At 43.1% G+C, this 16,772-nt stretch overlaps 1 protein-coding gene across 2 annotated transcripts in view; it reads left to right on the top strand.

Moving 5' to 3' along the window:
* The window catches only part of RUNX1 (RUNX family transcription factor 1), a 176,662-nt gene that overhangs the window by 111,071 nt on the left and 48,819 nt on the right, over positions 1-16,772 (top strand). For both annotated transcript variants that reach the window (XM_083438708.1, XM_083438707.1), the window contains exon 5: positions 10,501-10,605. In XM_083438708.1, coding sequence (XP_083294834.1) covers positions 10,501-10,605 — 105 coding nt within the window. The remainder of the gene's footprint in view (positions 1-10,500; positions 10,606-16,772) is intronic.

The following is a 16,772-nucleotide window of genomic DNA, read 5'->3' as shown; positions in this document are numbered from 1 at the left end:
TCTTGCAGCTGTTTTTGTATTTTACGTTATCACAGAAGCATAGCTCAGCTTAGCAGGCTCTGTTTATGGCAGCCCAGGTTACCTCACTGACTCAGTAGCTGACATATTCAGCTTGAGCAATGCTGGCTGCCAGCTCCTTTTGATTTGAGTTTTGATCCACATTTTGGTGAAGTCATCTTTTATCACCAATCTGCCTGGGAAAAACAAATGCTGACCTGCAGTTAAAAATAGGACCATTATGATTTTTTAAAAGGAGGAATTAGTATTTTGATAGGGTAGGATAACATGCAACCTTTTAGTTCAGCATCTTGTACTTCTTTGCAAAGACTTGGGTTCATTTGTGATCAGTTGAACAGTTTTTTGTTTTAAGGAAGAGAAGGAGAACCATGTAATTCAGCAACAGCAACTATCTTCTGATGAAGTACTTTAAAAAATATATATCTCAAGGTATCATTAACATTTTGCTCATTTTAAGGAAAATAAAATTGTGTTTGAGAAAGACTCTCCTCCCTGGAAGAGAGGGGAGTGGCTGTGGGCGGGAGCCCGAGCTCCGCCTCTTGCAGGGGGGCGTGAGCCCCCTGCCTCTTCCGCCCACCTGGCTGGTGCCCACGCCCCCCCACGGCAGGCACCCAATCAGGTGCCTCCGAGGGGGCGTTTACAGCAGCCTTTTGCTGTGGCACCAGCCCCTCCTCTGCCTCATTCACCTTCGTCATCTCGTTCAAGCAGGAGAGTTATTTCAGACTTGTAATGTGAAACAAAGCTATATTTTTCTTTGGGTTTTTATGTATTGTCTTCATCGTTTGCTCCGTGACTATGAAACCCATAGTGATAAGTGCCTCCAACCTTGTTGTGTGACAGAGTTTGAGAGCCAGTCTCAGCAGCTGGCCATGGAATCCACAGTCAGAGCAGGCCACAAGATTCCAAAGGTCCAGAGGCTAAAAGGGCCTGCAACACACACATTTAGGTTTTTACAATTAAAGGAGATTTATCACCATCAGTGGCAAACTTTGGGGTCTCAAATTTCAGCAGGGTGCTTTGCCAAAATTCAGCACCCCCAGCCTCTCACACTCCATTCTAAATAATTGTGCCCCCCAGGCTCTGTGCCCAGTGTGGCCAAACCAGTCACATTCTCCTAAATCCTCCTCTCTTACCATCACCCTAGCACAACAGATCCACTTTTAAAAAATGGACCTTTTGCAGTTAAAAAAGATACATCTTCTCAGAGTATCTTCTTCTTCATAGATGCTTCAAAACAAAGAAAACGGGTATTCCAAGTTCACTTTCTGGAGAATATATTTCGAATGAAAACTATTCGCTGTCTAGCTAGTTCTCGTCTGAAAGGATAAACACAGTATAAATGGCTGGAGACTTGAAGATCACTTTAAGGAGCGAACAGGCCTCTTGATGCAAAATCCAGGGTCTGGCTGGAAATAAGGAAGTTAAACTGGTACTAGCACTCTCTGCATGGAAATAGTAACTCCTCTGTAAGTTAATCTTTCCATCTTCTTGTCAGACATTAATATCATGCAAATATGTCTGAATCATTCTCATGCCTTCCACCCTTCAATAATATTTTCACAGTAGGCATTACACAGTAACAATAAAGCTGCATAATCCTTTTGTATGGCTATTGTGCTCTTGAGGTGTAGTAGGGCACCCAACAGCATTACATTCCTCCTGTGCTGTAATTAGTGTCTCCACCCATGCTTATAAGAATTTTATTATCACTGTCTTATAGAAGCAGCTCCACTTGTAGTCAGAGGCTGCTCTGCTTCTCCATTAAGAGCTGGTTTTATTTAAAAGCATCAACTAATCCTTAAAAGCATGAGGCTTTTAGCCAAAGACGCTATTCCTAAAATAATTGTTTTATATGGGATGTTGTTTATTAAAGTTGGCAGTCTTCCCCCCCCCCCTCTTCTGGTTTTGACCATCCTTCTTAACCCTCTCTCATATTTGCCATACACATGCCTTTGCACAGCACACAGGGGTCTCTGCAGGTGAAAGGCCCATTTACTTACTTACTTACTTACTTACATTTATGCCTTTCATCAACCCTAGATATCTAAAGTTAGGTAAAAGTAGCCTTATATCTTAGCATGTTTAGTATTGCATTGTAAGCAGTGGTGCCATCTACGAGAGTGACAGTTAATGCTTCAATGCAGCCTTTATGAATTCCACCTCTCCACCATGATTCTGGACTACAGACCATGGTCATATTAATTGTGGATGTACAAGAGAACAAGCAGAAGCTCTTAAAAAAAAACCCACAGCTACACTGAGCTTCCTTTCATGTAAGGAAAGCTGAGAAGACATTCAATGATGGAAGGCTTCTTTTCGTCTAAGGGCCAGAGTTAGGAAGGAATGGAGACATGCTCATAATATTCTTCTCTGTGGAAAGCAGAAATCCTACAAAGAAAAGAGGGCCACAGTTTATCATGATGTGGAAAACCCCACATAGTCCTTTCAGTTGCAACCAAGAAGCAGAGTCTCACTTGCACTGTGCTTCCTGACGCGTTTCTAGCATGCAAATCTAGGAAGAGTCACCATCCTACTTTGCAGGACCTGTCCTACTCTTGAAAGCAGGAGTTGAGATTGCCCTAGGTTTTGGCCTGAAGTTTCAGGCTTTTAGGGCCTCCAGGGGAATAAGTACATTTCCATGTTGGGTGAGAGTATCAAGTAGATAAGCTTCCCCTTGCCACTGCCCTGCCCCTGTTTGACTTTTGCTCTGCTCAGCCACCCCTTTTCCATAAAGCTCCATCAGGAGGTACCAAGCACAGTCAAGATCTTCCCGAGCCAGTTTCCGGCTTCTGTTCCCCTTCCTACAACATTGCTCACCTAAACACCTGTTCCACCAGGTCCCCTGCTCTGCCAGACACTACTCTAGTTCCCAAACTTTGGCCCCCTGTATTTTCAGGATCTTAGTCTCTGGGGATGAGTGGCATTCACAATGATTGTGAGGAAGTATGGTCAGGTGAATAAGACTTCAGTAAAAGAATGGGAAGGTGTTGATCTTGAAGGTCACTTTAAATTTACAGTGCACACAGATCTTACATCTTCTGTTGTACCAAGCTGTGTTTTTACTGTGCTACCTATTTATTTTTTATCCATGAATAGCATGAAATAAAGAACTACATATATGCTGACACAACAGTATTTTAAAAGTTCATGACTTACCAAGTTCCTTAAATGATCAGGGAAGCTTCCCTATAGAAGTTGCTGCTGCCTACATTCTGTGAATGACTGGCGAGAGAGAGAGAGAGAGAGAGAGAGCAGCTTTAGGGTCTTTTGGAGCAGTGATAAAGGAGGATAGTATCACCCATCTGGTATGGTGATTCTGAGAAGTGAAACAACCCTGGTACAGAAACGAAACTGTACCCGAAACACACACTAATGGGAAAGTAACCAGATGAAAAATCTGTGTTTTTTTAATTTAAAACATGGACTTTAATCATCAAAAAGTCATATCCTGGGTCTATAGACTGAGTGCACATTCCACACTGGTCACGGAATAACTGCAAAGCAGACAAAACTGTCATCAATTTTTAGCATAGATAATTGCATACTTCCTCAGATTATTACCTAACAATGGTTTAAATAGGTCACACTAAATGAGGTAAGGGCTATTGTGATAACCACAATAAGAAAGAAACACAGAAACTCTTTAATATTGTAGATATGATAGATTTGCGTGGACAGGCGGAGTCCCCAGATCCCGAGCGGTCCCCCCCCCGTCATGTGGAATAACGACTCAAGACAACGTGCTATGGGATTAAATTGGCCACAACTTTATTAAATGTCAAGTGTGGGTAGACCTTGGCTCAGGCATTGGGCATTCTCCCTCTCCAGTCCCCAGCCGGGGACCTAGGGAGCTTCAGGGTTATCCAGTGGGGGGGGGGAGGGCCGGCTCTGGAGAACATATGTTCAAGCAGAGATAGCCGCCCCCGTTACGCCGCCGCCGCAGGGGAGAGCAATGACGACCTTTTGGCGTACGGTCAAAGCCTCCCTTCAGAAACCCCTTTAATGGGGAACCCTGGTATCACCGCCGCAAAGAGGAAGATGGATTAAAGGATTCCGCCCAAGGCCTGATACTGCCAAAGTTGTGACGTTTTGCTACGGGAAAGGCGAAACCTGCCAATGCAGGGAAATTCCTTTCCGGCCCTTGAACAGCGACCTTAACGTAGCAGCGCCCGCATACCTGTGAAGATAAGTTAACCTGCAAAACCTATGAAGAAAAGTTAACCTGCAAAAGAAGACATTAACTGAGGGTGGGTAGGGTGGGAGAAGCTCTGGAGCCAAGTGAGGATTCCCAGGTAAGATCCTCCCTCTATTGTGTGGGCAGGTAATCCCTCCCCTACCTGGCCTGGTCTCCTTGGCAACGCTTCCCCCAGGTGGGATTGGACAACTGACTGAGGTAGGCGGAGACCTCCAGGTATCCCACCTGAGGGAAGGCAAAGCCAAGCCTATGCTGTTGGAGCGGCTCCAGATCTAGGGCTGTGCATGTCCACGCAAAGGGCGCCCCCCGTTTTAAGCGGGAAACGTTCATTTCAGGCACATGGGAGGGTTTTCTTGTTTCCAACAAAATTACTCACATAAGCAAGAATTAGTCTTGCCATTTCTTCTTCCATTTTTTTTAAAAAAAACATTCAAAATTAAATTTGGGGAACTATTTTGTAGTGATACTCTAATTATTTCAACTATGTAGAGCAAAGGTGGAGAACCTGTGGCCCTCCATATGTTGCTGGACTACAACTCCCATCATCCCTGGCCGTTGGCCAAGTTGGCTAGGGCTTGATGGGAGTTAGAGCCAGGGAACACTTGAAGGGTCATAGGTTTCCCATCTCTAGTCTAGACATTTCATTCTTGAAGCAACAGTCTACCTAAATTATCCAGTCTTGCTTTTTTTAAAAAAAAAATCATTTTCCAATACAGAGGATTAATATAGATAAGACAGATGTCTTAAGGAGCTATAAAACTGAGCATGCAAAACAGAGGAATTACACAATCAGCAAAGACTTTTGCTTCATAGCTGGAGAACTGGTGGGTGTATGGCTAGAGAAATGTGGAAGTACAGACTGCAAATATGTAATGCTGCAGGGAACAAAAAGTACATGGAAGGATGGGAGCCTGCAGCAAAGTTGCAGACTAACTAATGATGATTGCAGAGACTGAGTCAGATGAGGCACAGATCATTCATAATTTTACCAGACAATGGAGCCTTCATAAAGGCCTGACTAAAGAGGGCAAGGGTTTGGCCCTGTGTGCATTAAGGCTGAGTGTTTTGGTGTTGGTAAAAACCAGCAACGTACTATTTGAACACTGGATTCAAAGTTTGAAAAGTGTATCTAAAGACTTGTATTGCAAAGGGGTCGGAGAAAACGAGGATAACGAATATGAAGGGAAGTGGATTGCCTGTTTTTCTTCTCCCTCTCCCTGCTGGTCTATAAATTCTGCAACCTTGTGGGTGTTCCTCTCTACAGTTTACCAAAGGATGCAATGTTATATTGTTGTACACTTCCCCATTCTTTTTCCAAGTAGTTGTTCTTTCGTATCATTAATAAGTTGGCAGTCACAGTGAAGGCTGAAACACCAGGTTAAAGGAATTTTCTCTCTCTCCTGATCTGCTTCCAGATATCTCTTATCTTTCCTTAATGTAATGGGGAAAACTTGGGCCAGAATGAGATATTACCGAGGATACTCAAAACACCAACCCCGATTATCTTCCTCCTCTCTCTTGTTCCTGGCTGGCAACATCTGTTAATACAAAAGCATGGTGTGACATCATCACCATAAACTGAGTTTCCTTCTGCCCACCAGCACAAACCAATGAAACGGAGGCAGGGAGCAGAAGCCCCTACTCCGTTTCATTCATTATACTTAGCATCAGAGAAGAGAGTGGAGGAAGGAGATGCAAAGTTGCTGCTTGCTCATTACATAAAGAGAGAAAATGCATTTTCCCCACCCCCCAAAAAAGAAGACCACAGAGGACACAGGTTTGCATAAAATTTGTATGCACTTTATTTTTATCTTTATCTATGAATATTGAAACAATTACTAGGCGACCTCTGTGTCTGCTTAGCCTGCTGTCCTGTTGATGAGCAGTTCTTGCTCCCTTCTAATGGTTCTTTAATCAATGGCACAATCACTGGTATTTTTATTCTCCCAGGTATTTGGGGTCCTGGTTCATCTTGTGGTTGAATGAAGCGTCTAGTGTTTTTGGTATAGTGAGTTTTTGCCTGATGTAGTGGCTGGCATATTGGACTAGGACCTGGGTCCAGGGAGGTCAGAGTACCGTTCCCCACTCAGCTGTGGCGAGTTCACTGGACCAGCCACAGCTTCTCCGTGTAGCCTGCTTTGCAGGGCTGTTGTGAGGATAACACGGGGAGTTGGAAAACAATGTACACCCCTTTTAGCTCATGGGAGAAAAGGTAGAATATAAATGGAATAATAAATAATTTTTAATGCATTGATTCCAAAATTGATTATTTTTTAAATGTATCATTCTTCTTTTTGCTTTATTGAGATTAGTTGCTTTGAGACTTTTGTGGGACTCAACACACATCTAAGTAAATAATTTTAAAAAACAAAACAAACATATTTGGATGGGATTCCTTCCAACTCTATAATTGCATGATTCTATGTTTTTATGTAGCTCAAGGATTTGTCCCACCTGCATTCCAGATTGCCAGTGCTCAGAATGCAGATTTCAGGAAGAGGGTGAATGGATTAGTCTCTGTTCAGGGGGTAACCAAGAGAGTTTGCAAAGAGTCATTCCTCCTTGCTCCAGAAATTAACCTGGAGGCCTGGAGGTCTGCACTCATCTCAGACTCAGGTTAAACTGAGTAAGTAATGGCAACATCCAGTGAATAAGTCAAGGAGACACATCCCAGCATGATTCCACATTGCAGATGAAACAGGCTCCAGCACAGGGAGTTTACATACTCAAACTGCCACCAACAATGTCATGATTAGGTTGCATCATAGTCTAGACACAGGACAGTGTGGGCTAGCATCTGATGTGGTCAAGTGAGAGAATGTCTTTCCTGCACCAGCTGGAGATGATGATGTTGCAACATTTAAATTGGTAGACGTGTAACAGCGGCAATGTGCTTTGCTAGAAGCAGGGAAGATTCCTGAGCGATCATTAAAACATACAACTGATTTCTACCTGCATGCTTACTTGGGGATAAGCTGCCGTACATTGAATGGTGGCACTTCCTTCTGAGTAAACATCCATGGATTAGGACTGCTGCACATTCCTTAAATGTGGATTAGTGAAATTAATAAACATTTGACAAATAATACCATCATGCAGCATATCTGAATTTCAGGAAATCTGTGGCATGTCTGAGGTTGTTTTTTAATAGGCAGTGTATGTGGTAGATCAGAATCCTCCATCTTTAAATTCACAATAGGAGGAAAGCTTTGATTGGTGCCATTGGGAGATTTTAAAAATTGCAGCCACAGACAGGCAATTCTGATCACAACTGTAATGGGTGCAGAAAGTTAAAGCTGCTTCCTTGATTTAAAAATCAAGCATATCAGGACAAACATCACATCTAATCTGGCTCTCAGAAGGGGAACAGACATCTGGCTACATTCTGTAACAGAAATGTTGCAAATGCCTCACTCCAGGAAGCTATTCTGATTGTTTACATTAATGTTCATTCACTTCACAGCTCTGTGTGAGGTCTAATGCTCCCGTGTCCCTTTTCTGTTTCGCACAGTATTTTGTGCAAGGGTGCCAGTTTGGCATAATCTCCATTTTAAAGCACTCAATTCCTGGGAACTGTAGTTGGTTAAGAGGGTGCTTGGAATTGCAGCTCCGTGAGGGTAAAGTATATGTCACAGAATTTTTCAGGGGAATCCATGTAGTTAAATGTATGATGTGTGGGCAGCTGAAGAAACCTTGTTGAGAAAATGGCTAAGCCTGCTACCAAAGCTCATGCGCACACATGTCCGCACGTGCGTGCGCGCATACACACACTCTCTCTCTCTCTCTCTCTAGCATTTGTATACCACTTATATGTTTTGGTAATAAGCAGTCTATAAAGATATGAAATAAATGTACACACTGTAATTCACAGGTGGGTAGCCTGTTGGCCCAGAGGCCACCCTCGGCCTCCCCTGATGCCTCCTGAAGCTGCTTCACTCTTCCAGCCCCTCAAACTTCCTTCCGTTCTGTTTGTTCCTTCCATATTTCTCATGGCTTTTAAAAGTGTTCACTTCCCCACAGGTGGCATTTTATTTAATTAATTTTTTAAAAAATAAATAAATAAATGTAAATACCCCACTTCTATGATTTGAGGAAAATAACTCTCCCTCCCTTCACAAGGTGTTCATTAACAAATTGGTAGGCTCCTGCTCCAAGAAATTACTTTCACTTGCTTACTTTCAGTAGGTATTCTGGTTAGAGAGAGAGAGAGAGAGAGAGAGGGAGTAATCTCATCAAGCCGTATGGGGTTGCTAGATGTACGAGACCTGCATAGGGACTGGGAGTTCTACTCTGAGGTAGCCATGTTGAAGACCGAAGCGGGATGGTCTTCATCCAGAATTAGTTAATCTAGAATATTTCAGCTATTGCTGGCTTGTGCCCCCTTGACAAATTTGCCCTGAGGGAATGCAGACCTCATCAGCCCCGCCCCACCCCCAGCTGCAATTTGCCACAGTGAATTGTTTTTCATAAGCCCAAAGGTGACTACTACTTGCTACCATTTGTAAAAGGGAAATGACATTGCAGACCTATGTCGCATTATTGCCACAAGGAGAAATGAGCTAAATCTCATAAAGCACTTTTGTTCACAGTGCAGTGTGCACTTATCATTTTGATGGAAATTCTGGGTATGCTGCTGTAGCCTGGGTTGTGGCCTTTGGCTTTACAAATGTTACATAAATGGTAACTTATGCAGTGAGACAATGAGAATAGACTTGCCAGACTTGCCAGGTACAGGATTAAATATACTAACATAGAACCTTATTCAGTCTACCCCAGGCATCAAGCCAAAGGAAGTTTTTAGTAAATTGGTCTTAAATTAGGTCTTTATCTCTTAAAAATCGAAATGAACAAAGAGCAAACTATTCCCACTATTTCAACAGCAGTGGAGATACTTTCCTTCCCTCACCACCCGCTTCCTCAACTGATGGAGCAGAGGTTGATCTTAGATACTTTCCAGCCTTCCACTGACTCCAGAGACTCCCATCTGAATTTTAGGCTTGAAGGAGTTATTACTACTGCTACTTCTGCTTCATAGGGTAAAGGGTAAAGGGGCCCCTGACCATTAGGTCCAGTCGTGGCCGACTCTGGGGTTGCGGCGCTCATCTCACTTTATTGTCCAAGGGAGCTGGTGGTCATGTGGCCAGCATGACTAAGCACTTTGACGTGCTTTTGAACTGCTAGGTTGGCAGGAGCAGGGACCGAGCAACGGGAGCTTCGGGGATTCGAACCGCCGACCTTCTGATCGGCAAGTCCTAGGCTCTGTGGTTTAACCCACAGCGCCACCCACGTCCCGCTTCATAGGGTAGACCCATTGAAACGATTGAGACTTGAGTTAGGCATGACAGACCTCCATTGAGTTCAACTCTTCACCATGACTATATCTGGATTCAGTGCATACTGTGCTAGGACTCCATTCAAACGCAATATGTGAATAGCTGTCATCAAATCTACACACCAGCTAACACTGTGGTAGTATATAAGCAGTGAATTAAAAAAAGTCCATCAAATAGAATTATCAGTAAGCAACAAGTGACACATATAGGTGTGTGCCTTTGTGGTCTTGTGGTTTATTTAGTTTGTGGTTAAAAGGTAGTCTTCTGTAAACATGAAATCGGGTCTTCCTTGGTTTGCTCTGCCATATTGTAACCACAGATCAGTTTTCTGTGGATGGAATCCCACTGCTGTCCTGGTTGTCATAGAAGAGCTTTTGATCCCATAGCACCCAAAATCCTAGAAAATTATCTGCATGGAACAGGGTGGAAGACAGTATGGGAGAGTGCAAGCTGGCAAACATTGCCTCCCCTGCTTTCTTCTTAATGGAGGTATTTGCTGGATCAAAAGGCCTTCTTACCATAAGCACAAGGGCAACAATTGGATTCCACCCTGTATTATTTTAAATGAAACTTTTTATCTAGTTTTTTTTTTTAATGGAACATTTTCATTGCAATTCATAGGAAACTGACTTTCTGGAGTAAACCACAAAAAAGCACGAAACGGATTTGGTGTAAGAAACTGAGGCATCTGCTGTCCGATAGCATTTTATTTTATGTTTGAACTTGCTGAAACTTTTTAATGAAATGCATTATTTACTATCTTTTATTTATTTATTTTTTAAAAATCAATCGGTCCTACCCCACCTGCTGATCTGAATGTTCTTTCAAGCTTTCGTGTCAGTTAAGTTAAATAGAATATGTTCACCGATACATCAAATAGTTTTCAATGTTTTTATAGCTCAAGGGTGACTAATATGAATCAGGTGTAAAAGTAAATGTCCTTTTCTGTTTCAGGGAAGAGCTTCACATTGACCATCACGGTCTTCACAAATCCTCCACAAGTAGCCACGTACCACAGAGCCATCAAGATCACAGTGGATGGGCCTCGAGAACCAAGAAGTGAGTATTCAGATAACATGAAGTCCTAACCTAAAGACACAGAAATAGAATGAACACGCACACCATTCTATTTAATAAACTTTGAATCTGATCTTACAATTAAATTTACTCAGGCTGTAATCCTGTGTACCTGGGTGGGGGCCTTGGGCCAACAGCAGTCCTTAAGCCCGAGCTCCTCTCCCCAGGCCATTCCTTTCCCTGGGCTTGCTTCACACTCCCCTTGAGTGTTTCTGCCTGGCTAGAATGTGCCTTCCAACACTGAAAATGCCTTTTGTTTCCTGGAGGTGCAGGCAACTGTACAAAAGCAAAATTTTCATTTGTTGCCCCACCCACTTTTGCCTCTGGCCCTGCCTTTCCCTCACTGGCATGTGACCTCCAGAAGATTCCCCAAAGGAAATGTGCCCCTCAGGCTGGATGCAGTTCTTTGGGAGATGGAACTCAATGGGGTCTTATTTCCAAGTGAACATGTGTAAAAACTGCACTGTTCAATCTGACTGGCCGCAGATTGCTATATGGTTTGGGGAAATCAGTTAGCTAGGAAGTTACACTGTTTTAAACCAAACTTGCACTGCGGGGGAGGGGGGCTCCCCTAGGGATCTGTTTTGCATGGCTATTGATTTGGAAAGAGACAGCTGAAATGCCTTTTTGAAGAGAATGAACAGGGATAGTAGATGCAGAAATTGACAAAGGATGTGGGATTTCAAACACACCATGCATATTCTTCAGCATTTCTTGCTCACTTTGGAATTTAGGAATTTTAATTTTAGAAACAAAATAGCCCTGTTCAGACTCCCCCCCCCCCTTTCCCCTCAAAGCTGGCAGATGGAACAGAGGTGAAAGGGGTGGGGGAGGCAGAAAAACGGCAACCAGTTGCTCTTGTGTGCAGCTTATTGTATCTCATGCCGGTTTGCAGCTTAAGAAAACAGTAATTCTTGAAGGCAACACTTCAAGCAGGCAGATGGAATTTATTCCGCTGAGGCGCAGATATTCAGTCAAGTGACTGCCATTTTTTTTTTTCATTTTTAACAATTAAGAATGAGCAAACAATATATGGTATCTCCAGGGATAAATTCAAAATACTCACATGAGCACAGTGTGTGCAGGAGGGGAAATTCCCCACCCCAAAGCCACCTCGTTGCTGAACTAATGCAATACGTTCCCTTCTCATTGCCCAAGGCAATAATTAACTTTACTGTAGAATACTCATATTTGTATTGAAATATCCTCTTGTATGCTGAGGTTTGTGGTTTCTTCTTATTCCCCACCCCACCACACGCGCACACACACATTTGGCAGAGGCAGTGTGGCTGTAGCAGAAGTCAAAACGGGAAGAGCATAGAAACAAACGCCCGTGGGAGGGAGAGCATTGCAAGTTAGGATTGAGTTCAAAATCAATTCTGTACATTAAAAAAACAACCCTTTGTGTGAAATCGTGGCAATCACTAATACTGAAAGAACACTGGCACCGACTTTAACAGACCTGTGAAGACCTGATATATAATGTTCTTCATCGGTTTCGTTTTTACTAGTTCATCTTGCTAGCTTCAGACTGATGAATATTTCCTCTTTCTTTTCATGCAGTTTCCATCTAAGTGTTTGTCTGCATTTGGACTATGCAACTGTATATGTAATCTAGAGGATGTTTTTAAAATTAAGTCTCATAGTGCAACATTGTATTTTCCAAGCAAAATGCAATGATATTTATTTGCCTTAAACATGCAGTACCCTGCCCCAGCCCTGCTAGATACTTATGTGTGTGTTTTTGACTGCAGTAGTGTCATGGGTTCATGCTTACAACGTCACTTATTATTTTTATATTTTTTTAGAACATTTGTACACTGCTCCACACCCAAAACAACCTCCCAGAGTTGCTTGCATACAGTCAATTAAAACCAGACAGTCCCTGTCCATAGGATTACAATCTTAACACACACACACACACACACACACACACACACACGAAAAGAGGCAGGGAAGGAAGGGGGGGGAATAAAACGTAGGTACTAATTCTTAAACAGCTTTTATAATGACCAACTGGCACAGTTCAGGAGGTACCTGATCGAGCTGGTCTTTAGACAAAGCGGATGGAATGATTATGAATGGCTTACAGATACTGAGCTATATATCTGTCCCCCAATCAGTAATATTACCCCACCTTTAAAAACAATTTCCTATCACCTTTCCAGTCCTGGAGCATATATGCAAGCCCTTGTGGAGACACCTCCCACCTACTCCCATCAAACTCAAGTTGCAGCAACAGTATAATTACTGGGCAAGGGATGGGTGACCCGTCATCTGCACAGGTTGTGCTACAGGCACATCCAGTGCATCATTGGGTACCTGTTGTGAGCTCCTTGATGAAGGGAAGAGGGTTAGGAGTAGCAGCATCCCTTCTCTTTTCCAGAGCTGGTCTGCTCCAGCCTGACCAGCATGCTTGTACCACCTCTTAGAGTTTCCTCAGCAATAGCTATCCTGCTTACAGAAGACTATCCATAACATTGGATCCTAGGTTCAGCTAGTGATGAATTAGGCCTAGCAGTGCTTATACAGCATTGACCAAACAAACACCTGCTTTTCTTCTTGTTGCCTGGAAATCCACACTTCCTCATAGCTTTCATGTGCACACCCCTTCTTCTGTGATAAACCCATTAGTACTACCACTTGAAGACATTACCTAAAAAATACAGGAATGCCATAGGAGTGAAATTAATAACTGGTCTAAAAATGAGGGTCTCCAAATGAGCAGGGGGGTCTCAAAGAGTGGCTCTCCATCCTCCAAGTACCTTGTAATTATTGGATTGGATCCAGACAGTGTTATTCACACTTCAGTTCCATTAAAATCATGACAACTTGCTCTATTGATTTGAATTGGAATAAAGCATGATTAACTTACTATGGATCCATCCTGTTAATGCTGCTGCTGCTGCTGCTGCTGCTGCTGCTGCTGCTGCTGCTACAACTGTGTGTGTGTGTGTGAGTGAGAGAGAGAGAGAGAGAGAGAGAGAGAATAGGCACGTTTCTACCTATATATTCTAGGAGCTCTTATACATCCTATGCCAGGTATAGATTTATTAGGAGAGATGGTCCAAGAAATACAGTAAAATTATATCCCTTCTGGGCCCATCGTGCTAGCTGTCTTCTTGGCAAACCAAGCTTTGCGCTACCAAGAATGTCAACTTATAAGATTACATATTTTTAAAAGCAGCATGGGGCTTCTTACAAAGCATGGGGCTGGCAATGAACACACTTTGTACTTTGACTCCCAAGTGGATTTTCACACAAGGATATGAAATCTTGTCATGTGATGGACAGGTGGGTTGCACCCACCCAACTGTCAAAATTGTTCTGCAGTATGGAAGATTGATAAAGACCAGAACCAAAAAAAGTTACCTACCAATTCTTATATAAAAGATATTAAATGTAGTAAGTATATAGTCTTATGAAATAAATATTACTCCCCCCCAAAAAACAACAACACCCAACTGCGTAGTTTTTAGGAAGCACTTGAGCTTTAAAATATTTGGGGAAGAAAGACTGAAGGGACACTGAGATTACTAATATTTTGAAATCAGTAGTAGTTATCCATTAGCAGCCTATTTTCTTTCCTCAGTGAAACACATCTAAATATAGAACTACACAGAAAATAAGGATGGCAGTGATAGAGATCTTACTTTATGGTTTCTAAAACGAACATTCAATTTATGATATCTTTTATTTTCCATTGTGGAGGCATCTGAAACTTGCATTCATTAAATAAATTCTGGTGGAGCGTTTGCCAAAAAGACTTAAAAGGTTATTTTCCATGGTGGTGAGCTTATGAATCACAAACCAAAGTTGCTTTTCTATGAGCCAGTTCTTTGAAGAAAATCATTACCTAGATCAAGAAATGTAGTAGACGTACAAGGATTCTTAAATTAGCTACTTTCCCCAAGGCTATTTCAGTTATTGTACTTTTCAATGAACAAATAATGTATTTTCCCTCTTTTGAGTGTGTCTTTAAATGCTTCTCTGCCATTTGAGGATAAGGCTATCAATAGCTGCTAGTGCTAGCCCTGTAACAGAGGCAGATTATCTCAGAATACAGTTTGCTGAGGATCATGAGTGGGAGAGAACTTCTGATCTCATGTAGTGCTTGTGAGGCTTCCATAGATTTCTAGTTGGCGACTGTGGGAACAGAATGTTGAACTAGAATAAGCCTTTGGTTTGCTCCAGGAGGGCTCTCATGTTCTTATTGTTTTAAACCAGGCTTCCTCAGATGTTTTTGGCCTACAACTCCAATGATCCCCAGCTGGTCAGGGATGATGGGAATTGTAGTCTCGAAACATCTGGAGAGCTGAGTTTGAGGAAGCCTGTTTTAAACACTACAATTATAAACCTATGATCCATTAATTTTTTCCTTATGGAAATCAAGCCATGACCAAATTTCTACTCAGAGATGTGTCCTACTGAGGGTGCCCAAGAGAGGTGTGGGGAAAGAACTATGTACCCGCCATCTGCAGGTTGTGGTGGTATGTGCATTGAATTGATTATCAGTTCTGCAGGGTGTGTGTGTGTGTGTGTGTGTGTGTGTGTGTGTGTGTGTGTGTTAGTACAAAGTAAGTGCCACTATGTGAAAACCCCACCAACAGTGATCTGAACTGACAGCACTGTTCATTGGGCAAGAAGAGGGGATCCTCTCTCAACCACTGATACTGATACACACACACACACACACACACACACACACACACACACCCTTCCTATCAAAAGGGCAGGACTCAGTAAAATAAAAAGCAGCAAGCCTCTGTGCACTGAGATCTGAACTCCTTGAATAATGTCCCCTCCAGTGTGTGCTCAGCATTAAGAAGATTCATAAGCCCTTTCCCGAAATGGCTCCTCCCATTTTGAGTAGGTAGCTGTAGCACCACAGAATGGAAAGAGTGTTTCTCTGTCCTCAGTGCTTCCCTCACTGGCAGCCAGTGAGTAAACAGCCTGGCTCAAATACAGGAACTGCAGACAAAGAAACTTTGTGGTAGCAAATGGGTAAGGGTTGTAGCAGGTGGGGGTGGGGAAGAGAAGGTGTAAGATTACACAACTTGGATCGCTACCAGAGGGGACCTATTTTCGCCACCTTATTGTTAGTTTTTGCCTCTCAATTTGCATTTCTCTTTCTTTTGCCTTCATGGTGGAACATGGGAAATGCAGGTAGTTCTTTGGGGGCTTTATAGAACAGCTGCAGCAGCAATCTGAAATAAGCTTGGAAGGGGTAGATATGAACCACACATTTAAAGTGCATGACTTCCCCCAAAGAATACTAGGAACTGTAATTTGTTAAGGATGTCAGGGATTGTAGCGCTGTGAGGTGGGGTGTCCTGAGCCCCTGATCTGCCTGGTGGCAAGTCAGTATGTCAAGTCCAAAACTCAACAGTCAGGAAACAGGGTCCAGGGTCAATCCACATCAGCAAAGTCCAGAAAATGCAGTCCAGGGTCAACAGTAATCAGGAAACCCAGACCAAAGTCAAAGCCAAAGCACAGTCCCATGGTTGTCCAAGAGCATTCAAGCCAAGGTCCATCAACCTGAGCAGCTGAGCAGACACAGCCCCTCAGCTCTGCTTCCCTTTTATACGATGCATGCTGATTACAGCATCTGGGCTTGACAAGGTATGTGGCCCTCACCTGTTCATAGTCTGCTCCAGCTGAGGAATCACACACCGCCTCCCAGAGCTAACTAGCCCCACTTGGCCAGTTAGGGAGCTGTGAGTCCTTGCCTGCCTCAGCCTCCTAGAGCACCCCTTCTGCTGCTCCCTATGACTCAGAGCCTGACATGTTTATGGAGACAGGGGCCCTTCTGGCTCTGGTGATGGCTTCTGCTGCTCTGGTTCCTGTACACTGACTGCCATCCCCTCACTATCCTCCATCACCGTGTGAGTACTTCCTTCTCCATCCCCAGTTTGCCCCGGGTCTCCCAGTCCCAAATCACCCCTTGATTGGATCCTCTTCCTCCTTCCAGTAATCCTGCCAGTTCATGACACGGTTTCCATAATTCAATTTTTTTTGGGGGGGGGGGAGTCACGTGCTTTGAATGTGCATTGCATGTTCTTCAGATGTATGACATGGATCTTCCAAAAGACTAATCTCATAGGCCTCTAAGACAGATGGGTCAGAAATTGTAAGATGTTTATGTATTG

The sequence above is a fragment of the Podarcis tiliguerta genome, assembly GCF_965153285.1.
Source record: "Podarcis tiliguerta genome assembly, chromosome: 4".
NCBI lineage: Eukaryota > Metazoa > Chordata > Lepidosauria > Squamata > Lacertidae > Podarcis > Podarcis tiliguerta.
The sequence above is the reverse complement of the archived record's forward strand: the minus strand, read 5'-3'. Positions and strand labels throughout refer to the sequence as shown.